A 26,310-nucleotide genomic window follows, 5' to 3' on the forward strand; every position below is an offset into this window, starting at 1 on the left:
TTCTCTTCTCTTCTCTTCTCTTCTCTTCTCTTCTCTTCTCTTCTCTTCCCTTCCCTTCCCTTCCCTTCCCTCCCCTCCCCTCCCCTCCCCTCCCCTCCCCTCCCCTTCCCCTCCCCTCCCTTCTCCTCCCCTCCCCTCCTCTCCTCCTCTCTAAATGATATACTTACCCCATCCTTCTTTCTCACGAGAATACCTTACTTTCCCCACATGAGCAGGACACTTTTCTAAAAATCTTTTTTTTAATGTTTTTTAAATTTTATTTTTGAGACAGAGAGACAGAGCACGAGTGGGGGAGGGGCAGAGAGAGAGGGAGACACAGAATCCAAAGCAGGCCCCAGGCTCTGAGATGTCAGCACAGAGCCCAACACGGGGCTCTATCTCACAGACCATGAGATCATGACCTGAGTTAAAGTCAGACACTCAAATGACTGAGTCACCCAGGCACCCTAGGATGCTCTTCTGACTACTCCATTCCAAATCTGCACTCCCTGAAACAATTATGAGTCTCCAACTAAACACCTTTGTACTTTTTCAGTTTCCAGTTGACAATAAGTCTGATATTTATCCCACAAACATTGAGAATAAGTTTGACATTTATTCCACAAACGTTCATTGAGCACCTATATCATTCCTGGCAGTGAGGAGTCTCCAAGGAGCTGGTAGTAGGGAGGACCCTTGGTTCTGATCCTGCTTTGGTATGTCTGTGACTTTAAACAAGGGTCTTTGGCTTCCCTCCATCTGTGTTTCTTAGTCTGCAAAAGAAGTGGTTGTAATAAATGATCTCCAAATCCCTTCCAATGCTGGTTCTTAGATATGGAGCACACACTACTTCTGTTGATGCTAAAATCTCAACTCCCACTGATGTTCCGGATGGGGAAAGAACAATGAGCAGAGCATGCATTGTGATTCTTTTCTTAGTTCTCAATTCCAGCCTGCCGCAGAGGAGAAAAAGAATGAAATGGAGTCTCTCCCTCTCCTGGGCTCCCAACCAGCCACAACCCTGACACACAATGACCAACCCACCCAAACTTAGGATCTTTTGAAAAGACCTGAAAAATGTATGTAGTCTGGGAAATCAGTGGAAGAGAGACTTCTCAATAGGTTTAAGCATTCAAGATTTTCAAAAGAAGCACCTGAACCGTTTATTAGGGTGAGAGGTAACTTTATATAAAGCCATGAAATATAGGTGGCTCTAATTGTGGTTGTGTTTGCAAGTTGAAAAGGAATTTTGGTGGTAGGTAGGACCAGAATACATAATTTACTTCATTGATTAAAAGGCTCTTGCTTGGAACCTTGTTTTTCTTCATCAAATGACCTTTTGGGGTTGACAGTTTTCCAAGTTTTAGGCAAGTTATGTTACATAAGAACGTAACTCAGGGGCCATCTGTTTTTGTGGGATTAAAACCATCTTACAGTTATGGCTTGGAAAAGCTATCTCACACAAATAATTATTTACACATATTTTCCCCAGAATCAATTTAATGAAACAAATATCTATTGAGTATCAGTTCTGAGCTCAGTTCTGTGAAGTCATTAAGAGGAATGAGAATCACAGTTGCTAGGAGCTCTGGCTATAAAGGGAGTGTGACAGGAATCCAGTCATCGACACTACACTGATGTTGCCATTTGTGGAAAACCTGATGATTTTTACCTGGAACTGAGATTCTGTTTATGTGAGTCTCATAGAATGGACAGAGAGGCTGTGCGTATTGGGAAGCCTAAGAAGAGGCTCAGGGAGCTTAGTTCTCAGGAATCCTGTCTTTTTTCATAATAAACTTCTAAGACTTATAATGCCCAGACTGCTTCCAGGCAGCATTCTAATTATAGCTCCCCTGAGTCACTGGAGGTTTCAGAACCAGTAAGTTGAGAGAGAGATAGACTATAAAAACAAGCTCATTTCACTGGGGGTATAGCTCAGGGGTAGAGCATTTGACTGCAGATCAAGAGGTCCCTGGTTCAAATCCAGGTGCCCCCTGTACAGTCTAGTTTTTGCTTCAGAAGAATCTGGATCGACCTTAGCTTTATTATTTTCCATAGCTCATGGTTGAATAAATAACCAATGTCCTTTGTGTATAGGCCAGGCATCAGTCTAAATTATTTACATTAATTATCTCCTTCATTTCTCTCCAAAATTTTATGAGATACATGCCATCAGTATCCTCATTTGACATGAGGAGACAGACTTGGAGATGCTCAGGAATTGGCTAACGGTCAAAAAAGTCTACAAAGAGAAGGCCTAAGGTTTGAACTCAGAGCACACAGCCTCAATGACTCTATCAAACTACTCTTACTGTTCTAGTGTTAAAAGTTGTGTGACAAAATTCCACTTAGTAATGCTCCCAAGGTGCTAGGACTGTCCATCCAGGTTTAGAACCTTTTGGCTGCAGGGTCAACCCAGCAGCTTAGCGACTGTGCCCACCCTGTGCAGTGACCTGGGGAAAGTCAGGGAATAGTCTTCACCAAACACCACTAGGGCTGAGCATGAACTGGCCTGAAGGTGAGGGAGCTGCACTCTTTTCCTGCTCTAAAGCCTGAGGAGTTTCTATTTCCTTTCCGCCCCTAATTCATTTTCTGCAGCTCAGCTCTCCCACCTTGGGTGCCTTCATTCAGGATCCAGAGTGGACCAGAACCCTGCCCACAGCCCAGGCAATGCTGTGTCTTTAAAGGAGCCTGAACAACATATAGAGTGCCTTCTGTGGGCCAGAGCCGTGCAGAGTGTGAACCCAGAGGTGACTGAGACACAGCCCCTGGCCTCAGTGTGCTCTCATCCAGGGAGCAGGCCTGCAAAGTACAAAATCGGACCAATTTGAGCTGCATGTCATTGTGCCAGCCTCAGTGCATAGGAGACAGTGACTCCTGTGTGGAGGAGGGAAGGTTAAAGGAGGCTTTTGGAGTTGCAGATGGCAAATCACAGTTTCAAAGATAAATAATATCTCACAGGACAGAGGGTGGAGTGGAGGTAGGGGTGTGCGGGGTGGTGGCCGAGGTCCAGGTAGACAAGGCTGCCTGGGCAGAGACTGGGGCCAGATGGATGCAGGTAGAGGCAGCAGGAGCACAAGAGGTGACATGGGCATGTCAGAAGATGAAGTTGAAGAGGCAGTTGGGGATCCAAACTTGGAGCCTTTCAGGAAGGCATTTAAAGGGGGCGTGACCTGGAGAGACTCCATTGAATTTTTAAATTTTTAATTAAAAAATTTTAGAAATGTTTATTTTTGAGAGAGCAAGCATGAGTGGGGGGAGGGGCAGAGTGAGAGAGAGGGGGACAGAGAATCTCAAGCAGGCTCCCCACCGTCAGCACAGAACCCGATGTGGGGCTCGAACCCATGAACCATGAGATCATGACCTGAGCTGAAGCTCAACCGATTGAGCCACCCAGGTGCCCCTAGACTCCATTGTAAAACAGGCCGCTTGGGGAGCAGCAGGGGGATGGCTGTAAGGGGTGGAGGCCGGGAGGCCATTTAGGAGGTGGTGGCACTGCTGGTGTGGGAGTTGGGATGAACCTAAGTAAAGTCAGAGCCGCGATCAGCAATACCCAGCGATTACCTGGAATTGGAGAAGAGCCGGTGAGAGAAGCGCCACCGTTGTAAGCGTTTCGACCAAATGACTGAGTGCACAGTGGTGTCACCAACCAAGATGGGGGAAGACTGATCGGATGGTTCAGGAGGCAGGCCGGGCGCTGCGCCCCAAAGGTACACTGGAATCCTGGCCGCAGCACCTCCTGGCTGTGTGACTACTCTGTGCTTCAGTTTCCCTACCTGCAAAATCAATATGCTAATGATAACGTCTTTTTTATGGCGTTTTCGTAATGATTCTCTGGGAAGTTACAGGTGGAAGCTTTAGTCCCGTGTGTGGCACGTAGAAAGCGTCCAGTAATTATGCACTGTTGTTATTACAACAAAGCAGAATAGGAGGAGATGCAGGCTTGGGCAGGAAGGTGACAGGTTTGTTTGGGGCACCCTGGGTGTGAACTCTGAGGTTCCTGGAAAGCCTCAGAGTGGAGTGACTGGGAATGGGTATCTGGGACCCGTGAGAGCCTGTGAGCGGAACCTCTGGCTGCCTTCGCTCGGCAGCTTCAAGGAGGCGACAGGGCTCCTCAGGGAGGATTGGTTGCAATGACAGAGTTTTCCTTGACCTTTCTGCTCAGTCTCAGAGGTACACAAGATTAAAAATCCTCAGACTGGAACCAAAGAGAAGAGGAATCAGAGGTGCTCAAAGGTGAATTTTGGACTTTGGAATACCTAGTTGTTGTTGTTTGACTGTAAAATAAGACAGTTCATCCTGGATGAGGTCCCCTTTGAAAATTTCATGAAAACGTACACAATATACGATGCACGTACATACACAACATTTGCCTACAATATCGGAGTTACATCTGAACCTTTGAAGTTTGTGGATACCCAGTTAAGACTCCCCCCCCCCCGGTCCAATACTTGTTGGTGACCCATAAAACTTAAAACATTCGTTGATGTGGGGGTGGGGGGAGAAACATTCACGATGTACCCAGAGATTTTTAGGCAGTTGATAGTGTGTTTTAAAAACTGGAGAATTATATGGAGAATTATACTCAGCTTGAGGTGCTGGGAAGAGAATGAGTATATATGCTCTGGGAAAAGTAGGCGCTGGTGTGGCTGGAAGGGAATTGAAGATGAATTTAAGTCCAGGAAGAATCTGAGCCATAAAAGGTATTTATGAAGTATGATGTAACTCATAAAAGTGAAATAAGTATTTATGTGAAGCTTGTTACTGTCAGGGGGTATAGCTCAGTGGTAGAGCATTTGACTGCAGATCAAGAGGTCCCTGGTTCAAATCCAGGTGCCCCCTCGGTGTTCTTTTGCTCTTCTTGGCAGCTTCATTGAAATACTGGCTGTAGAGTGAGGAAAGCAAGGTGCCTAGGGCTCCAAATTTAAGGATGTGCTCACTCTCACATAAGTATCTTGGCTTGTTAATTCCCTCGCAGTAAAGCTGTGTGCATATAAATTCACATAAACACAGCCATACGTCCAGAGGCATATACACACACCCCACACACCAGATGTCCCCCGACATGCACACATCCTGACCCACACACCATCACACAGACCCACCAACAGACAGACATACATACACATACGCATACCTGCATCTTCTCACGTGGACCTTTGTTTTTTCCTTTCTGTGTATTCGATCTTATTCGCCAGACCCTTTCTAACCTCCTTTCTTCAAACTTTCAACCTTTTAATAGTTAGGATTTACAGAAGAGTTGTGAAGATACTACAGAGATGTCCCATATACCCTTCACTCAGCTTCCCCTAGTGTTAACATCTTGCATAACCATGCCACATTTATCAAAACTGTGAAATAAACATTGGTGCAACACTATTAGCCAAACCATAGACATCATTCAGATGTCACCAATTTTTCTGTTACTGTCTTTTTTCCTGTGGCAGGATTCAGTCCAGGATGCCATGCTGCCTGGAGTCATAATGCCCCCTTAGTTTCCTTTTCTGACAGTTACTCAGTTTTTCCTTGAGTTGTTGTTTGTTTGTTTTGTCATCTTAACACTTTTGAAAAGTCCCGGTCAGATATTTTGTAGAATGCCCCTCACTTTGGGTTTGTGTCATGTTTTCTCATGATTAGGCCAAAGTTCTAGATTTGGGAGAAAAATATCACAAAGGTCATGGTCATAGGCCCTTATCTTCCTGTCTTACTAGGGGTGGAAGAAAAGCACTGCAAACATTTAGGAGTCTGCTACATTGTAAGATGCTAAGAGTACAAGGTCTGAAGCTTGTGAGGATATACCTTCTGAAGTGAGATACCACACAGAAGGAAGCATATCACATGGTGGGTCTCTTTGGATTTTGGTGTTCATGTATTTGGATGTGCTTCTCTGGTATGTTTACTAGGTTTAAACAATAACCCATAAGATTGTCTGTTGTTTTGTGGATGTCAGAACAAGAAAAAAAGTCTGCACTCAGTCCGGGCCATGGGGAAACCTATTCCTTCATGGGGGTACTGTGACTTAGTACTGGAAGTATAAATGGCAACTCTAGCTTTGTTAATTTACCTTTTTTGCTTGTTTCAATAGCACATCGAATTTACCTCTTTTTAATATTATTACATGGCATATTGTAATTGTTTATAGGTCTGTGTATTAGTCAGACTAACTTTGGCAATAGTGTGGTGTCAACCCTGAAATCTCAAGAGCTTAATACAACAAAGATTTGTATCTTATTGATGCAAGATCTGAAGTGGGTGTGGTGGTCCTTCACCCTCTGGCAACTATGTCCATCTAGCACAATGGGGCCTCCAGAGTCATTGCTGCAGGGGTAGAGAGAGTTAGAGGAGTCACATAAGTTCCCAGCTGCCTTAGCCCTGGAGTGACATGCCTCACTTCAGCTCACAGTTCATCGGACAGACCTAGTCTTATGTCCCCAGTGTCATTGCAGTGGAGGCCAGGAAAGAGAAGAAAGCATTTGGATAGTTAGTGAGTACTAACTTTCACTGCCATAACTGATCTTACCTACTCAATTCTTTTTGATTCTTCTTGTTATCACCAGCGACTGGTAAGTACCTTGCCCATGGTAAGGGCTCACAAGGTATTTGATGAATAACAACTTTTGGCTAATTGAGTGAATGAATAAATGACTGATACAAGATAAACAAGGTTTATTGTTAAGTTATTTGGAAACTGATTCAATTATAAGGCAAGAATTATACCTCTCATATTTAAGAAAAAAACAACTTGGGGCAACTTGGGTGGCTCAGTAGGTTAAGCGTCTGACTTTGGCTCAGGTCATGATCTCACAGTCCATGAGTTTGAGCCCTGCGTCGGACTCTCTGCTGACAGCTCAGAGCCTGGAGCCTGCTTCCGATTCTGTGTCTCCCTCTCTCTCTTCCCCTCCCCTGCTCATGCTCTGTCTCTGTCTCAAAAATAAATAAAAGTATTAAAAAAAAAAAAAACTAACTTATTGCTGCCTTCTAAATAATCCCTTAAAAGATTCAAACTTTTGTTGAAGAAGACAACTTTGTGTATGCCCATCAAGTAAAACATAGAATACTATCTTTTTTGTTTGTTTGTTTTTTTTGCTGATTTATTTTATTTTGGAAAATAAATGTCTACTACTCTACCTCCCTTTCTAAAATTGGCCACATGACCTTTACCCATTATAAAATCAAAATATATTTACTGTATAAAACTTTAAACATATATCAAAGTTTATAGGAGGGAATAAAATTGGGTTGCATCTCTACCACTATCTTTTGTTAACTGTTGTCTGTTAAATGTGATGGGACATGTGTGTGTATGTTTTATGTATGTACACATAAACATAACCAAACATATCAGGCATGTCTTAGGCAACATCTCAGATCCTCTTGTCCTTCACTGTTCCTGAGGCCCTTGGCCAGCTTCTCTACCCTGGCTGCCATTGCAGTGGCAAGTGTGCATTGACTTTATCAATGATGGCTGCCTCTGGCTTCCTACTCTTGGCTTCCCACTCTTGGCTTCCCTCTTGCTTTTGAGTTATGAGAGGCCATGAGACCCCATTGGTGCCCCCACCTACAGAACCTGGAAATGTTGAGGAGCTAATGCAGCATGAGGAAAACCTTTCGCCAACAAGATACAGAAGTTGAGGGCTAAGTCTTCTTCTCCCTTCCTTGGGACAGAGTGTCCTGGGATGCTGTAGCTCATATGCCCTCTGGAAGACAGCTTTATGGGATCAAACAATCAATTGCACTTGTTAACAAATGATGACCAGCTTGGAAACGCACCTTTGCACTGACCTAACCTTTCTCTGCCTCGCTCCCCCTTTTACCTCCCTCCTCCCTGGGGGTCGCGCTTTGTGAAAAACTAATAGCAGGTAAGCTTTTGCCTCTAGCTCTAGGTTCTGGGGTATCGAGATAATGCAGGCAGTCAGGATGGTCTGCCAGTTTTCCCTTCACCCTTTACCACAAGGCGATAGAAATGAATTGCATCCAGGCTTTCATTAAACAAGATACCATCTCTGCGTGATTCCAGCTGCCAACATCTGCATCTCTTCCCCTGAGTTCGTTCGTTCTTTCTTTCTTTCTTGGCAGCCAGAGCCCATTCTACATCTGTTTGAGGCAAGCTGGAAGTGCCAGAGAATGAATGGCCCCTGGGAGCACCTTCCAATAACAGCTGGCAGAGGTTGCTGTTTAAATAACCCAGATTCCTTACCCCTCCCGTGGGATAGCTCAGCCATGATGCCAACCACCTCGGCTCCAGAGTTCTCAATGGCACTAAGCTGGGCTGCCCACAGCGTTAACTTGTATGACAAAACAACCTTTGTTGGCTGCTTCCCTTGTCCTGTCTCACTTCCCCTCTCCTCTACCAGTGTATCCTGTAGTCACCTCCCAAATATGCTATTTGAATTAGAATTCCTGAATTTTGCTGCCATGAGAGCCCAAATCGGGACATCAGCCTAAGACATAATTAAAAAAAAAACTCTTATAAACTGATCTTTTTCATTTAATAATATATTCCGTATGTGATGTTCAATATTCCAAAACTTATCTAAAATATAAGAGTGTAAATGCTGCTTGGTATTTATTGTATGGATTATATAAATGATATGTTGGGCATTTCAGTTTCCAACTTTCCTATCCAACTGTAATTAACCCAGTGCCAAACACAGTTGGACAGGCTTTGTCTCCTGGGGTGAGAGTCGTAAATAAATGAGATACAGATCAGTCATTTGTGCACATGATAAGAAGGAAATAGTCAACACAGATTTCCCCTGACTTCTATTTGGTGGTTTTTGAAGGTTGCCCTATAGCAGGAGTTCTTAGGAAAATATCAAAAACATCTCGATTATGTTCTACTTTGAAAGGAAATGAATTGCATCCAAGCTTTCATTAAGCAAGGTACCATCTCTGTCTCATTTCTCTTTGAAAAATAATGACAGCAAAAGCTCATTCCGTGGTACTTTGCTGCCTGATGGGTTTTGTTTCACTTTGTGGAAATTTGGGCTTCCTGCTTCCAAAGGGGTATACCTCTCTCACTGTTAGACAGTTGGGATGACTTCTAAAGTTTTATTCCAGTCCCTTGAATGATTTGGGGCCAGTTAACCAACCTCTGTAAGTTCTGGGTTCTTTTCATTTTGTACATTGGAGTTAATAATAGTATTCCTCTTGCTAAGTTTGATGTCAGAGTGGTATAATGTTAATGAATCCATAGTGACTGCTCAATAAATGATAGCAATTACTTCACAGTGGGTTCATTTTCAGTGGTGAAAGGAGCAGCACAGAGCAGAGGGTGGGACTTAAGAAATTTCAAGGAGGGGCGCCGGGGTGGCTTGGTCTGCTGAACGTCAGACTTCACCTCCGGTTATGGTCTCCCGGTTCGTGGGTTCAAGCCCTGCATCAGGCTCTGTGCTGACAGCTTGGAGCCTAGAGTCTGCTTCAGATTCTGTGTCTCCCTGTCTCTCTACCCCTCCCCTGCTCACATCCTGTCTCTTTCTCTCAAAAATAAAATAAACATTAAAAAAATGAAAAAAAAAGGAATATCAAGGGGACATAGGGTTGGGACATACAGATACCTAATTAGATTCAGGGAACATGAATGTCTCTCTGCTCGAAGATATCTCCTCCCCACGTTCTTCCTGCTGCAGCTCAGACTTGGACCCGAAGCTGTGCATAATTCCAGCCCTTCTGCCTAGTGTAGCCATTCTCCAAGGAGAGCAGCAGCACCTTGGGAACTAGTTAGAAATGCAGATTATCAGGTCCCTCCTTTGACATTAGAGTCAGAATCTCTGGGAGTGGGGCCTGGTAATTTATGTTTTAGAAAGCTACTCTTGCACATTAAGGTTTAAAACCACTAGTCTCATTTAAGGCTTTAACCTGGCTTGCCCAGCACCTCCTCCCATGGCCAGCTCAGGGGGTTCTGCTTGATTCAGCTTCCTCCTCTTCCAGCTTTCACCCTGAGATGTTACTGTGTGTGCTGTCTCAATTATACACTCCTTTTCAGCTCTGAGTTTAATCTCTCATCTTTTGCATTATACTAGGACCTTAGATCTGCCATTGGGTGTGATTTCTACCCCTCCCTTTATCCCTGTGTCTGGCAGCTCCAGACAACTTATCCTGGTGCAGTTTAGCCCCTGGGACCTCATTCTGTCTGGAGCTTGATCAGGAAGCTGATATTTCCACCAGGTTTTGCCCCTGCAGGAGGATCAGCCCTTACTAGCCCGATGTTCAGTTTCAGTGCTGCCCCAGGCTCCAAGAGAGAGTAAGGCATGCTTTTTAAGATCTAGTCCCTGAAATCATAAACCATCATTTCTGTCACATTTTATTTGTTAGAAACAAATCACTATGAGTAGTTCACATTCAAGGGGAGGGGAACCGGCTTTACTTTCTGATGGGAGGAGTCTCAAAAATTTGGGGGCATATTTTATAACCACAGAGTCCATCTTTGGGGAAAGCTCCCTTCCACATACCACTCAATTCTTTTTTTTTTTTAATTTTTTTAACGTTTATTTATTTTTGAGAGAGAGAGAGAGTGCGAGCGGGAGAGGAACAGAGAGAGAGAGAGGGAGACACAGAAACTGAAGCAGGCTCCAGGCTCTGAGCTGTCAGCACACAGCCCAAGGTGGGGCTCGAACTCACAAGCTGTGAGATCATGAGCTGAGCAGATGTTGGTTGCTTAACCAACTGAGCCACCCAGGCACCCCTTCACATACCACTCAATTCTTAAGATGATCTGCTCTGTTGGCCCGTTCTGGCAGAGTCTAGATGCTCACCTTTGTCTTTGGCCAGGTGTCCTAACTAGCCACTAGACAGAGAGCCCTTTCTATGTATTTCTGATACTCAATCCAGGTTGCTGTCACTATCCAAGGGGTCTTATCTCTTTATAATGACAAGTTTCAGTCATTTATTGAACACTTACCTTGTGATTGCTAACTGATGTATTGGTTATGTCCTAATTGCCTGTGTCTAACTTGGTGAGTTATTAACTTGAGCTAAGTTCCAACTTTTTGTATGTTAACCAGGCACAGAGCTGCCGTATAAATATATGCAGTTAGAAGAGAATGCAAAACTGCTCATCTGAGAGGGTGATTTGCGGCTGAAATCTGGCTCACACTCCACTAGCTGAGTTAATTTGGACTCTGTGTGCCTAGAGGAAAGGGAGCTTGTTTCCAATGTGCACAGACAGACGTGCCATTGATTTGCTCAGCATGAAGCCCTCAGGGCTAATTTTCACATCCGTGCTTGTGAGCTAGCAGTGGTCCTGGTTGGATGTCTTTTTGTTGTACACAACAGAAACCAACTCAGACTGGTTTTAGCAAAACAAGAATTTAAATGGAAAATATCTAGCTTTCATATTTGGCTTCAGACATGGCTGGATCCACGTTCCTGGATCATGTTACCAGAAGTCTGTTTCTCTCTTTTTCTTGGATCTGCCTTTTTCTGTGTTCACATTATTCTCAGAATGATTCTCCAAGTGGTGTCCAGTTGACCAGATGTACTTCCTTCTGGCTTAGCCACCCCAGGATGAAAGGAAGTTTTCTAGTGTTTCCAGTCCTGTGATTAAGTCTCAATGGCCTGTTTCTTCACCATTCATGTGGCAATGGCCACGGAATTCTCTGATTTTGTTGCAGGATTCTTTACCTCAATACCCAGGATTTGTTGTCTCACTGCTTCAAAGAATAAAGAGGTGGACATAATAAAATGAGCAGCGAGCAAAAGTTTATTAGAGTATATAAGATCAGAAAGAAAGAACAGTATGAAAGCTCTCTTCACAGAGAGGGGGCTTTTGAAAGTGAATGCTGGGGACAATAGGTAAGGGACTTTGTTTTATAAGGTCTGGTCATGCCCCCACCCTTCCCTTCCTCCTTGATCCTTCATAGGTCCTACCCTTATTGGCTGGACAACTCTAGGTCCTGGGTTGTTGACTTCTGATTGGCTCGATTCCCTTGTGTGAGGAGTCAGACCATGGTCATACTGTCCCTCACATAACACAAGTTTTATGGTTTACTTATTTTAGTTAGGTATTTTGATTGCCAAATTCCTGAGAGGAACCTGAGGGAGAGTAGATAGTGTCTGTCACATTCTTAAGAGGAACTTTATGCTTGAGGGGGTTAGTTTCTGGTCAGATACTCCCAGCATTGTTTTAAAATATGCGTTTTTCCCCACCCAGGGACCTCAGGTCCTCATTTTTCCCTCGCTGCCTATTTTATCTTACCTTTCCCTATCCCTTTTCCTATCATAATTTGACTGTTTCTAGAGTTGGGGAGTTGGTTCTTCCCCATCCAAACCACACGAAGGTTGAGAGTGGATGGTTATCTATTTAAAAAAAAAATGGATGCTTTTACCAGAAAAAAAGAGGGAACTAGATCTTGGATGGACTCAAAACAATACATAGTTATTACATCTATTCATTGGATTCACACTTGGGTATGGCCAGTCAGAATCAAATTATAGAAAGGGAACTGAGGAGATGATAAAGAAAGACTGTGGGTCTTACCCATATTTCCATGGCAGCCACAGGTGACCCTCAGGTAACCTACAGGTTCTCTTCTCGGGGAATTGAAAAGCTCATCCCATAGCTCAGTTTGGCCTCTCAGTATCAGCAACATAACCAGGATCTCTTATGTAGCCTCTGGATTTTACCTCATGCCATTTTGTTTTCCATCTAGCTCTTGCTCAGAGCTCCTTGTAGTATATGGCAGCCTGGGTTTGAAGAATACGCATGGCATGCTTTGGATCTATCCATCCTTGATGTCACTGGCTTTTCCCTTCTCGTTCTCATGCTGCCTCACTTCTTTAAAAAAAATTTTTTTTTTAACGTTTATTTATTTTTGAGACAGAGAGAGACAGAGCATGAACGGGGGAGGGTCAGAGAGAGAGGGAGACACAGAATCTGAAACAGGCTCCAGGCTCTGAGCTGTCAGCACAGAGCCCGACTCTTGAGCTTGAACTCACAGACCGCGAGATCATGACCTGAGCCGAAGTCGGCCACTTAACCAACTGAGCCACCCAGGCGCCCCGACCTCACTTCTGAGTCTTGTTCTGAGGGGCAGGAGCTGATATCCATGGGCACAGACTCTTCTGAAGGGATCCCTAAAAGGCTTCTTCTCATTCACAGGAGGTAGGTTGACCCCTGAGAAAGATCGGTTGAATCCAGGGATTTGATTGCAAGGCAGGATGCAGCCACTTGAGGAATTTACCCTGTTTCTGGCTATGTGCTATTTGGTGGCCCATTCTCGGCCAGGGTCCTAAGCCAATCCTTCAGTTGCATTTCTTGCTCTATAGTGATTGGTTAGGAAATGGAGTCACAACCCAAGCACAGTGAGTGCTTCTCGAAGGGACTGTTTCTGATTCTTTTAGGAAAGGGCTCCTTTTTTTTCTGTTTACTTCTTGCAGGCCTTGAACCTGAAAGTATGCAAAAGATGGAGCTTTTTTGCCAACTAAAAACCATAAGGAGTAATAAACCCTGAGGACAGAGCTGCTAGTACAGAGGAAGTGGAAGCTGAGAAATGGAGAGAAAAAGGCCAGGACCTGGTAAGGTAGTTTTAGCTCCTGGAGCAAGGGATGCCTGACTTGCTAGACAACTCCTGGGGTTTTCAGTCATGAGATTCAGAAAATTCACTGCCAGTCTTGTTTTCTGTCACCTGCAAACAAAAGATTCCTCAGGAATGCATCCTGACACCAGGAGCCTCCAGTGATTGGAGGTCCAGTGAGGCCTGCGTGTTCTTCATACCCAAAGCTGGGTTTCTCACATACTTAACCTTAACTCCAGAATCCCAGTTAGTCCTCCCCACCCTGCTGAGACTGCTTCTCTCCTTGTAAATATATGGTAATAAGTCATGCCATCCACCACCTATGGGGGTTGAAGACTAATTAGAACTCTTGTGAAATCCTTTGTTTTTACAAAATGTCAGCAGAAGAGTTCTATGCATTATCTTTTCCTCTTGAGTCTCCTGCCCTTTTGTGTTTTGTTTTGGTTTTTAAAACTTCTCTACTGCAAAATAAAACTTGTCTTTTCTTTTTAAATATGACCAATTTTCTAGATTCACTTCTTAGGTGTAACAGACTAGACTAAAAATATCCCTGTCTGTGGTAGGGGGGTGAGATTCAGGACCATACTGGCTCTCTCCTTTCTGTTCTCTCGCTTTTCTTCCTGGATCTTCTTAAATTCTTGAATTTTGGGTTTCTAGTACTGGAAAGAAATGCAGTTAATTCAGAAAATGCCAAGACAAGGGAGCTGTTAACTTGACTTTGTTTTGAATCTAGGTTTATCCCCAACTGGCATCATTTTGAGAAAATGTTCCATGGATTTCTGTGAGTGAAGTGGTTGTACTATGGAGGAAATTAACCATACAATAAAGACACCAGGAAGGAAAAAACGGGGGAAAATGTATTGGAAAGGAAGGGGAGAAATAGAGGATGAGCAGTAAAGAGAGGACAGTGACAGGGATTGAGATAGAAAATACACTTGGACCAACCTTTGGTGATCACATTTTGGTTAGATAATGCAATACTGTTAGAGTTGCCAGACTTAGCAAATAAAAATCCAGGACGCTCAGTTGAATTTGAATTTTAGATAAATAATAAGTAAATTTTTAGTATGAATATGGCGATTTTTCTTTTCTTTTTTGATGTTTACTTATTTTTAGGAGACAGAGACAGCCTGAGCAGGAGAGGGCAGAGAGAGAGGGAGACCCAGAGTCTGAAGCAGGCTCCAGGCTCTGAGCTGTCAGCACAGAGCCCGACGCGGGGCTCCAACCCATAGATTATGAGATCATGACCTGAGCTGAAGTCAGACGCTCAACCGACTGAGCCACCCAGGCGCCCCTGGGGATTTTTCTTTTCTAGGGTCGATGGGTTTTCTTGCTAGCATTCTGGAACCTATGAGTGAAACTGACTCCGGCTCGTATCTTGAGATCAAAACCATGGAGTCGTTGCCTATAAGTTCCTGCAGCTTCTAGCCTCTTCCCTGTTTCAGCACATGCCTTTAGCGGGCTGAAATGTTCACATATTCTTTCTATCTGAGTCCTGGGAAATTCTCAAATACATGCAAAAGTGGAGAGAATTACAATGAACTTCCATTACTCTGAAGAGCCATTGACTTGTTGCCAGTCTTGTTTCATCTACACTGCTTCACCCCTTTATTTTGCAGTAGTATTTAAAAAAATTTTTTAACATTTATTTATTTTTGAGAGACAGAGACAGAGCACGAGCAAGGGAGGGGCAGAGAGAGAGACACACACAGAATCTGAAGCAGGCTCCAGGCTCTGAACTGTCAGCACAGAAGCTGATGTGGAGCTTGAACCCACGAACTGTGAGATCATGCCCTGAGCCGAAGTCAGATGCTTAACCAACTGAGCCGCCCAGGCGCCCCTTATTTTGTAGTAGTATTTTAAAGAAAATCCTAAACTTCATGTCACCCTTAGATATGTTTCTTTTTAAATTTTATATTCCCTTTCCTGTCCTTAACTGTGTATCTGATCTGTTTAATATTGCCAAGATTCCATTTTTCACCTTTGTTTCCCTTCATGTAAAATAGTAAATACAAAATACTGGCTCTCTTCCTTCATGAGATAATATTGCTTCATTTTCCTCCTCAGAGCATCCCTATAGTTCAAGAATTTCCCTCACTCTGGTGGCCTATTCAGGCCTCAGGGATCTGGTCTGCTTTGTGCTGTGGGGTCCATGGACCATGATGGGTGGGAGGTAGGGTGGGGGTGAGGGTTATCATGTTTTGGCTTTCTCTCAAACTTCCTTTCTGTGACAAGTACTGATCTTTTCTCTCTTTATTGCTAACTTTATGCACCATGCAAGTCTATACTTTTTTAGGGCAAGCATTAGATCCTCTGATTTAACATTTTAAATATTCCCAGGAGTAGATTTGAAGATGCTGAGAAGAGCATGGCTGAGGACTGAGGATGTCACACTGCAGTGTGCACGGGGTCCCCTGGAGGGCTTGTTAAAAACACAGACGCAGAGCCCACCCCCTGAATCTCTGGTTCTGTAGGTCTAGGGTGGGGACAGAGAATTTGCCATTTCTGTGTGTTCCAGGGGATGAGTTACTGGTAGTCCTGGGAGCACACCCTCAGAACCACTGGGGTTAGTAAAAACTTTCTGGTTACTCAACCCTGAAGAAAAAACCTTGGGCAGGTTACTTAACCTCTCAGATTTAGTCTCCTCATCTGTGATCAACAAACGGTCATTCCTTCTCCCTTTCCGGTGATGACTTGGCTGCTTTTAAGAGTGTCAATGGAGAAGAGGAGACAAAACTGAAAAAGAACAAAGGCCTTTATTCGGGGTCTCAGAATTACCCTTTGGGGAGCACAGTTCCTGGAGTAACCAGAAACATGTGCTACTTCCGTGGGGAAATCAAGGGGTTTTTATGAAAAGAAGGAAAGGGTAATTCCATAATTTAGATAAAGAAGAGAAGGGAAAAACCCCTGCAAATCTGGTGCTGACCAGTTGAGCTGCTTTTCATTGCTATCTTATTGATTACTGATGAGGGAGCTTGGGGCAAGCTGAGGGCAAAACACAGGCTGGCAGCCCACCCCCCTCCCCCCGCCCCCACCCAGGTGGAATATGTGTGATTCCTCCAACACTCCTGGCTACCCAAGAACAAAGGAAAAAGGTTTAAGTGCTTGGCCATGATCATGTGGGAAACTAAGGCAAATGAAAAATTAAATTCCCTTACTGCCTACAGCCCATTGACAAGTCCTTGAGACCAGCAGAGTGACATCCCTCTAGGAGCTCATCTGCCTCGATGATGACACTTTGCTAGGAGCAAAAGAGAACCTCAGCTTAACATTATCCCAACCTTGAGGATCTTGTAAGTCTACTTCCTTTATCTCAACTGCCCCAAAATAAATGCTTGCAATCATACTTCAAGCTTATAACCTCCCAATATATCTCTGAAGGGTCTCATAACTAAGGTTTTATTAAACGGTAATAACGAGTGGCGTTTCCCTAGCAACAGCTAGCCCCTCAAGCAACAGCTGGAAACCTTGCTTCCAAAATACCTTAGAGACTTAACTCTATCCCTGACCCCTAACTCTATCCCTGCCCTATCCTCTATCCCAACCTGAGGGTATATAATGAGTTACCCATCACAACCCCAGTGCAGCTTTTCCTGCCCACGGGTCCTGTCCCCGTGCTTTAATAACATCACCCTTTTTCACCAACGATGTCTTCAAGAATTCTTTCTTGGTCGTAGGCTCTAGACAACCCCACCATCACCCCAAAACTTCATCAATTGAAGCACCAATTATATTGGTGCTATCAAACAAAACTGTCTCTGGTATGTACTAGTTAACTTTACTGCCCTCATAGGATCCAAACTAGCCAGTTGCTCTGTTGAAATTTTATGAGCAACCGCTTGTAAACCAATTGCCGCTTCTGGCCCAGTTCAGGAGTTTATTAGCTGGGAAGGAAAACAAAGCTTCCAATGGAGACTCTTATGTCCAGAAATGTTTTACAATTTCACCAAAGCAAAAGCACACCTTTCCTCTGTGCTGTTTTGTCTGTGGCTAATTGGAAGCAGTTTGACTGTATTCATTTCTTAGAATCCAGTTGCATTGGTAGTATGGAGTTTTGGGTCAACTAAAGCAATGTTGAACCTCAGGGGCTGTACTCCAGGTCCTCGATAGAGGGACTGGTGAGGACACATCTATAGGCCATTCATTCACCCACTGTGTATTGAGTATCTACTATGTGCCAGGCACTATTGTGGCTGGTAGAGATACAGTTACACAGGATCGTTGTCCTTGGGGAATTTGCATTCTAGTAGGATGAGAAGGAAGGGAACATTCCTGGTTGGGGCCCTGATAAAATAGGAAAACTACAGTGAAGAGCCAGTTCAATAATAATTTGTATTATTAGGAGTCCAAAGTCAGCTTCACTGGGCTCAAAGCATGTGCTGGAAGGCCACGCTCTCTCTGAAGGTTATAGGGGAGAATCTGTCTCTTATCCTTTCTGGCTTCTAGAGCTGCATTCCTGGACTCCTGGTTCCTTCTTCCATCTTCAGATGTCTTTTCCACCCCCTCACCTCACCTCCTGTCGCATAGTGTGGGGCAGTGAAGAATGTAGAGGCAGGGGGGAAGATGATCCAGGAAGGATGGGAACAATGTCTGAGAACTGTGATGACCATGGCCGCAGGTGCTCCATGAAGCCATGTTGTCAAGCAGCAGTGAAGACGAATGTGGATTGGAAGGTCTCCATGTACCATGTACCACATGCTTTACAGGCCTTCCTCCTCTAATTCTCACACTTTACTCTTTTTAAAAATTTATTTATTTATTTATTTTTTTGAGAGAGCGAGCGAGCAGAGGAGGGACAGAGAGAGAGAGGGAGAGAGAGAATCTCAAGCAGGCTCTGCATTGTCAGCGCAGAGCCCGATGTGGGGCTTGAACTCACGAACCATGAGATCATGGCCTGAGCTGAAATTAAGAGTCAGATGCTTAAACCAGCTGAGTCACCCAGGTGCCCCTCTCACAATTACCTTTGAGGGAGGTGCTTTTGACACGTGAAAAAAAAAAACTAATGCTCAAAGTTGACTTGCCCAGAGTCACTCCTAAAGTGGTAACACCTGGGGCACAAGGCAGGCAGCCTTCCTCCAGAGCAGAGCCCTGAGGAAAGCCTTCCTACTCAGTCTGTAGACCAACAGCATTGGAATCCCTAGGAGCTTGGTAAAACTGTGGACTCCCGGGCTCTGGGCTCTGTGCTAGACCTGCTGAAACAGAATCTGCATTTTCACAAGAGCCCCTGAGATTCCAATGCATGTATGTGTTAGAGAATCTCTACCACCAAGCGTTCCACTGGAAATGCGGGGAAACTACATTTTCAGCAGCTGTGGGAGCTGGTGGAGATACCTTTCTCTATGGTGTTTGCTTTAACAATATTAGGGAGCCCAGTTATTCTGATATGTCTTCATTTGGGTAAGCAAATAACCACAATTAAAAAACAACAAAACAAAACAAAACCTCTCTGAGTTCATGTCTCCAGTCCTAAGGAAGGACACCACAGTGCCCTCTAAATAGCAGTTACTTGTCTCCTTGGCACTAAAATATTTGCTGACTCGGGTATTCATCATCTCTGTGTGCTGCAGGGTCCAGAGTGATAAATTATGGAAGAGAGTTATTAAATTACAACACTGTCTCTTACATCAGATGCTGGTGTTAGGCATATTTTGGGCCCCGCAATCATCACACAGCAAGTAGAGAATCGTGATTATGGTCCTTATAAAAGATGCCTATTCATGGAAGTTTGTTTTTACCCTAGGTCTTTGTTAGGCTGGTATTCTATTTCTATGCTTTAGAGTGTGTGGTTTTGTCTGAATCAAGGAATAGAATAAATAAAAATAGAATCAGGCTAGTAGACCAGTGTTTTTCATGGGCCATTTGCTTTAGAATTGCTTGGTGCTAGTTAAACACATAGATCTTTCGGCCCCACCTGGAAAATTAGAGTGTTTAAGGGTGAGATCTAGAAATTTTAATTTTTAACTGGCTGACCTTGCAAGTCTTACAGAAATGAATCTTTGAGAATTACCATTGTATATATCAGACCTAACTCTGTGATCATGTGGATGACAAATCAGAAAAAGAGAGCAGTGTAATGACTTGCCTAAAACTTCAGTGCCTCACATATAGTAACATTTCCAATTTTCTTTTATATACATATAAAAGAAAAAAAAGTCTTGTATAGATAGTTGGTTTTTTCGGAGAGCCTTTTGGATCTGTCAGCATCTAATAAAGGTAGGGCTAGCCGATTGTGTGCCTGAACGTGAGATAGGCAAGTAACTGCAAAAGAAACAGTAACGAAATGTAAAAATTATCTCATGTGATAGATACTAAGTGACCATTTGTTACCAGGCACGCCAAATCCATAGGGTTTTACTCGAATTTAAAGAGTTAAGGCAACTGGCGGAGTTCCTTGAACGAGCTGACATAATGCCACAAGTTGCCAGGAGAGGGCAGCAGAGAGCCGCCGAATGGCCCATAGAGGCCCCTGAAGGAAGGTTATCAATTAGGAGGATGTTAGAACAGCAGCCCAAAGCTGGCTTTCCCAGGAGTGTCTGCTAAGGACACATTTAACCTGGACAGGTTGAAGCTTAGCCCTAAAAGAAGAGATCTGGGTCTGAAGCAGAGACAGTTACCTCTTATGAAAAAAGGCGATGCCCAGGTGGTGGGTAGAAGAGAAAGATGAAGTCAGAAAGGCAAGCTGAGTGAGTCAGGAGCAGGGGTAAGTGGTGGGTATGTCACAGCGGGATGGTAGACTCATCAGGAAGCCAGGGAGCACCAGCTTCTTCTGAGGCAGTGACCCTGGTTTATAGCATTTTAGGAGCCACTGCCCTGGTAAGTAAGATCAGGAAACAGTGGGGCTCCTGATGAAGAACATTTCATAACCAGATGATTAAAAACCCTGGAATTAATCCTTTATTTGACAAGTGCTTTGGTAGTGAGATCTTCAAATTCTTTCTGGAAAATGCCATAGTATTAAAAAAAAAACCTTAAGGAATACAAGACAGTGCGTGATTAAATACTGCAATTATAGTACAATCAATACTCGCTCAAGAAGTTTCACTGAAGGGGGAGATCAATGAAGGTTTGAGTAGCCAAGGAAGGTTTTTTTTTTTTTTTAAGGAAGTGAAAAATGATCTAAGCCTTAACTGCCGCGTATGAGTTAGAAAGGCAAGGAGGACACTCAGTGAGTCAAGGGAGAAAATTTCCATCTGTTTGCTTGGTGCTAGTTAACTACATAGATCTTTGGGCGCCACCTGGAAAATTAGAGTGTCTAAGGGTGGTTTAAGGGTTAAGCCTGTGAAGAGACTTCTGCCTGGATCAAGGGAGCCTAGAATGTACAGTGGGCTAGGACATAAAGACACTTGCTTGACGTTTGTAAAACTTTGTTTTGTTTGATGGTTTCCAATACATTTTGAAGGAGGAGTGTCCAGCTTCTTAAGCAATAGAATGTATCATTCACTTAGAGGAAATAAACTTTGATGCTGTGTGCACCTGACACAGGTAGCTCACAATGAGAGAATCGCTACGGGGGTGATGCTGCCTGATTCCTCCCTGTTGCGGCACCATAATCTCGACCCTGCAAAAAGGTAGGATCTACTCGGTGCATGTCTGGATATTGCACCCAGAATTTTATGAAGATGGTACAAAGTTTTATTGAGAATTCCTGAAATCATATTCTGTTCTGAGAACCAGGTACAGTTAACTTACATGCTTACACAAAAAAGGACCCAAGAGATCCATTTTCCACCCGTTAATGAGCTGGTGATTATCCCTTACAGTCATGGCCTAGAGAGTAATTATGATGAATTTGGGTATACTTTGTTAGTATATCCCATCTGTTCTGGGACGTTAGCTTCATGCTTGTTATTACTGATCATTGATGGGTCTTTTGGTCTTTGCTTACACACTAGTTAAAAACACGATCTCCTTTTCAACTAATTTTTATAGAGTGCTTCATGTCCCTCCAATATACTCTAAAGCATGAACGCTTATTTGGGTTCTCAACACAGCAGCTCTTGTTTCTGTGATGTACTCTCATCTATCTATCTATCTATCTTTCTTTCTTTCTTTCTTTCTAAAGTTTATTTCTTTTGTGTGTGTGTGTGTGTGTGTGTGTGTGAGAGAGAGAGAGACAGAGAGAGAGAGAGAGACAGAGAGAGAGAGAGAGAGAAAGAGAGAGAGAGACAGAGAGAGAAGAGAAAGAGAGAGGGGGAATCCCAAGCAGGCTCTGCACTGTCAGCACAGAGCCTGTCATGGGGCTCGATCTCATGAACTGAACCGTGAGATCATGACCTGAGCTGAAATCAAGAGTTGGATACCTAACTGACTGAGCCACCCCAGGTGCCCCTGTTCATTCATTCATTCATTCATTCATTCATTTTTGAGTCTGAGCAACTTGAAACACTTCCCATTAGTAACGATGGCTCCCTATGGCAGGGATTCTCATGAGAATGGAAATGGGGAGGGTGAAGAGGAAAGGACATATCCCCTATCACCAAGGGAAACATCACAGAGATCCTGAGAAATCCTCCTCTCTATCCCCTGTAGTGCTTTTAGCTAAGAGGCATTGCTATCACTTCAGGATTCAGGACACTGTGTGTGTGTGTGTGTGTGTGTGTGTGTGTGTGTGTGTATGTGTATGTGCACGTGCGAGCACATCCACGTGTGCTCGCTCATACACAGGTATCTTGCAGTAATCAGTGTTCTCTATCTGCTCTTGGTTTGGGAAGGTGTGTGTAAATCCTTATGGCGAGTCCCTTTGGTAGGTCCAATCACTTCCAGTTTAGGAAAGCATATTCCTCATGGGCAGTACCAAGGATCATTTCTTGGAGAACACCTCTACATTTCCTTCTGGCAGCATAAATTTAGAGGGAGCTCAGGGATGGTGTTATTTAATCAATTAATGCCCACTATTGGGATATACATTCTTTTAAGAAGGAATTTTCCTTTAGGCCATTCCTCAGAGTGTCAGGGCATCCATAAACAATTATTTGAGAAAGAGAAAAGAGCTAAAGTTAGGGTCAGTTGTTTGAAGCTCCACATAAGAAGAAGGAAAACTTAGATGTCAGGAAATTAACCATTGGAGGTATTTCATACCTCTGAATGGCTAAGAGTTGTAGGAAATGACTAACAAATCTGATATCATAGTTGCATGCTGCATTAGTGAGTCCAGGCCATATTAAAATAGATGAGGGTTGCTTATGTCTGTAGCTGGGACTACAATTTACATACAGAGAGTAGGTAGTTTACTTCCTAATTAATTGATCTGATCCACACTGCTGGATACTAACATTTAGTCCAATGGAATAATTTTAGTCCAACTCAGTAATTTAAACAGTCTATAAGTTTATGCTTATTTTTTTGCATGAACATTCTCTTCCTGTCTCCACCCACTGTGCCTCTTTAAAGTCATGGTGGGTAGGGGCGCCTGGGTGGCTCAGTCGGTTAAGCGTCCGACTTCAGCTCAGGTCACGATCTCATGGTCCGTGAGTTCGAGCCCCGCATCGGGCTCTGGGCTGATGGCTCAGAGCCTGGAGCCTGCTTCCGATTCTGTGTCTCCCTCTCTCTCTACCCCTCCCCCATTCATGCTGTCTCTCCCTGTCTCAAAAAATAAATAAACGTTAAAAAAAAAAATTAAAAAAAAAATAAAGTCATGGTGGGTACATTAGGTGTTGTGTATGTGAACTTGGCTGGTCAGTGGGGGAAGGAGGATATATTTCTTGGACTTCACTGCTTTCTGGAACTGCTCTGATCTCTCTAGCAGAGGGGCTGAGCTGGGCCACTCCCTGGCTTGGAGAACTCCCAGGTCAACTAGCCCCTTCAGAGGGATGTTCAGTTGATATCTGCTGCTGAACCCCAGTGGTTTGGCTTCTCTCATTACACCGTGTTTCACTGTTAACTTAGCCCTCACCCTGGTTCTTGCTGTGCTGTCGGTACCCCTGAAGCCTGGTGGGGATCCCCTGATGTGATAGTTTCTGTCAAATTCCCCAGGCTGACTTTCAGAGGCTTTGAGGAGTTTTGGATACCAACTATGGGACCAGAAGAAGGCAATGGAGAGTTAACTGAGGCCTTTCCTCAGGGATGCTCACATCAGTGTATTTTCATTCCAGTGCTGGAAACCACATGCTAGACAGAAGTCTTTTCCTTTTTGGAAATTCCCTTAAACCCCTTCCTAACATACCTCTGCTCTCTGGGACTCTAGTCCAAATAGGGGATATTGAGTTTATGTCTTACCTTCCTCTGCTTCCTTTCTTCCTTCCATCATCCCTCAGGTTGGAAGGGAAAAACTTTGAGCTTCCCACTTCCTGTATACCTTATTTTTTTTCCTATCCTGATGCAGCAAGCCTCATGATGAGCCATCAGATGTGTGAGGAGTAACCTCGCTGTGGTGCATTCCCACTTCACATGTGGCTCATTGACCTGCAGTGTCTGTATCACCTGGCAGCGTATTAAAATGCAGAGTCTCAGGCCCTACTTGGACCCAATGGATCAGAAGCTGCATTAAAATTTTTTTTAAGTTGATTTGTTTATTTTGAGAGAGACAGAGAGACCGAGCAGGGGAGGGGCAGAGGCAGAGGGGGAGAGAGAATACCAATGCGCGGCTTGAACCCACGGACTGTGAGATCATGACTTGAGCCGAAACCAACAGTCAGGCACTGAATCGACTGAACCACGCAGGTGCCCCAGAAGCTGCATTTTTAACAAGATGCCCTGGGGACTTATATGCACATTCAGGTTTGAGAAGCACAGGTGTGGAAGAAACTGTATGATCTAGCTAACTTAGGCCTAGCCCTTAGCAAGTTAATGGGAATTAAAGAGATTTAGGAAATCCTTTTTCTCTTGAAAAACCTTGCTTTTATCAACCATTAAGTTGCTGCCAGACTCCAAAGGTGAATATTAACTGTGTTTCCTTTTGCACCCTTGCTATAATAATCATTAACCTTACAAAGGGAAACAGACGTTTCTAGTAGACTATGGGATGTTTAGTACAAGGAAATACAGAAGAGAAAGATACTTAACATATTAAAATACTATCACAGGTTTTGAAAAAAAAGAGAAGAAATAATAAGAGATGAAATGAGTAAAATAGTTAAGTTGGTGACAATATAATTTATTATACTTAAGATTTTTAGTAACTATTCTGGTACTGTACAGTTTGTAAGTAGAAAGCAAATTTAACTGATTAATATCACTATATCCTTGCTTCCCAAAGGTAGTATGTTTTGCCAAAGTGCTCTAAAAAAGTGGGTTTCATAATCAGTTCATAAAATTCTGTGAACTATATATTCCTCTTGGAGACTTAACAATAAACATGGCCATTATAAAGGTACTGCAAGGTCCTGCCAGGAAATCCCTCTAATCTCATCCAATAGGGATTTCTACAACTCACTTATCTATGGAATCTTATTTCATGTAATATCCATTAGCATGCCATAAAACCTGTGTTCTCTAGAACATGCTTTAGAATGTTCTAATCGAAACATATTAACCATGCAATGATTGCCACGTCTAAGTAAGTTGTGGTGTTCCCAAGTGCTACCTGGTGGCTCATGACTGATCCAAACTGACCCAGATTCTTTTCACTCGCCATCAAGGTCAAGGGCCCTAGGATCCACACGGCTCCCTCCAGGTGGTACCTCCTCCTTCCCTGTGCCCTGAACCTTGCTGCTCTGCCTGAGGTGTCTGTTTTGTATCTAGGCCTTGTTTTCTGCCCATATAATCAGTCAGTTCAGTTGACATCACGGATTGTCAGCTTGCCTCTCTATTCAGTTTCACCTCAGATGCCGCCTCTTAGATCTTGGAATCGAGCTCCAAATAGATGATAAAGAAGCTGACATTTCCCTCTCACAACCCAGATCAGCTCCTAGGCCAGGTTCCTAAGACTTCTGCTGATGAGTAGGAGAGCTGCACAATTATTGAAGTACATCCACTCTAATGAGTCAGCACTGTCTGCCTGACAACAGCTGCAAGAGCTGAAGACATGGCTTTGCAAACCCAAAAGGAGGACATACCATCTGTAAAGCGTTTCCGTGTCACTTTCTGGCATAGTCTTAGAAAATTGTTCATATGCCGTGTGAGGCTAGTCTTGCAGTTTCAGATTCTTTCTGGTAACATCACACAGATAAAGTACATGCGTGTTTAGAAAGGATGAGTCTCAGAGATGCTCTCCTCTTTTTCTCTCATGGCAGAAAGAGTCTGGTGTGCTCTGTGTTTGAAAACCAAGCCTCATTCTTTAGTTATGCATATAGTCCATTATGGATAGGATAGCATGGAATGCAATTCCATGGAACTGATTTTTCTAGATATGAGTCAGAAGAGAGTCCTGTAGTCAAAATAGTTGAGAACTGCTGGGGTGAGAGTTGGAATATTGGTGGGGTCAGAGTAGGATGGAAGGAATGCCAGAAAGCTAATGGACTGTCGGAAGGTAGTAGAATTGTACACCTATGCTCAAGACATGGCCTCATAGTAGGTGGAATATACTTCCCTGTCCCTTGACTAGGGTTTGGCTATGTGTCTTGTGTTGGTCAATGGGATATTAGCAGATCTGATGTAAGCAGAGGCTTGAAATATGCTTGTGCAAGAGATTCCCCCAGGTTGCTGCTGTTCCTTCAGTCTGGGCCTCAGAATGAATACTCCAGAGGCTGATCTGAGCCCAAAGACCAAGCCCAGCCAATCCTCAGCCTGTAGCAGAGGTTCTCAATGGAACCCAGCCTAGATCAGCCAAATTATTATCAACCGACAGACTTGTGAATGTCAGAGTAATTGCTTGTTGTAAGCCATGGGGTTTGGGGGTTGTATGTTATGCAGCACTATTGTGGCAATAGCTGCCTAATAT

At 43.7% G+C, this 26,310-nt stretch overlaps 1 protein-coding gene and 2 non-coding genes across 3 annotated transcripts; 2 read left to right on the top strand and 1 right to left on the bottom strand.

Moving 5' to 3' along the window:
- Positions 1–285: 285 nt before the first annotated feature.
- On the bottom strand, positions 286–18,128 carry LOC125921645 (uncharacterized). Its single transcript, XM_049629215.1, has 3 exons — positions 18,007–18,128; positions 3,544–3,813; positions 286–932 (listed from the first exon to the last, which is right to left on the bottom strand). Exons 1-3 carry the CDS (start codon positions 18,126–18,128, stop codon positions 710–712), a joined length of 615 nt encoding a protein of 204 aa, XP_049485172.1. The 3' UTR covers positions 286–709.
- Positions 1,904–1,975, top strand: TRNAC-GCA (transfer RNA cysteine (anticodon GCA)). The gene has a single exon. It is a non-coding gene; the product is annotated as a tRNA-Cys (tRNA).
- On the top strand, positions 4,750–4,821 carry TRNAC-GCA (transfer RNA cysteine (anticodon GCA)). Its single transcript has one exon. It is a non-coding gene; the product is annotated as a tRNA-Cys (tRNA).
- Positions 18,129–26,310: the final 8,182 nt, after the last annotated feature.

The sequence above is a fragment of the Panthera uncia genome, chromosome C2 (genome assembly GCF_023721935.1).
Source record: "Panthera uncia isolate 11264 chromosome C2, Puncia_PCG_1.0, whole genome shotgun sequence".
In the NCBI taxonomy this organism is placed as follows: Eukaryota; Metazoa; Chordata; class Mammalia; order Carnivora; family Felidae; genus Panthera; species Panthera uncia.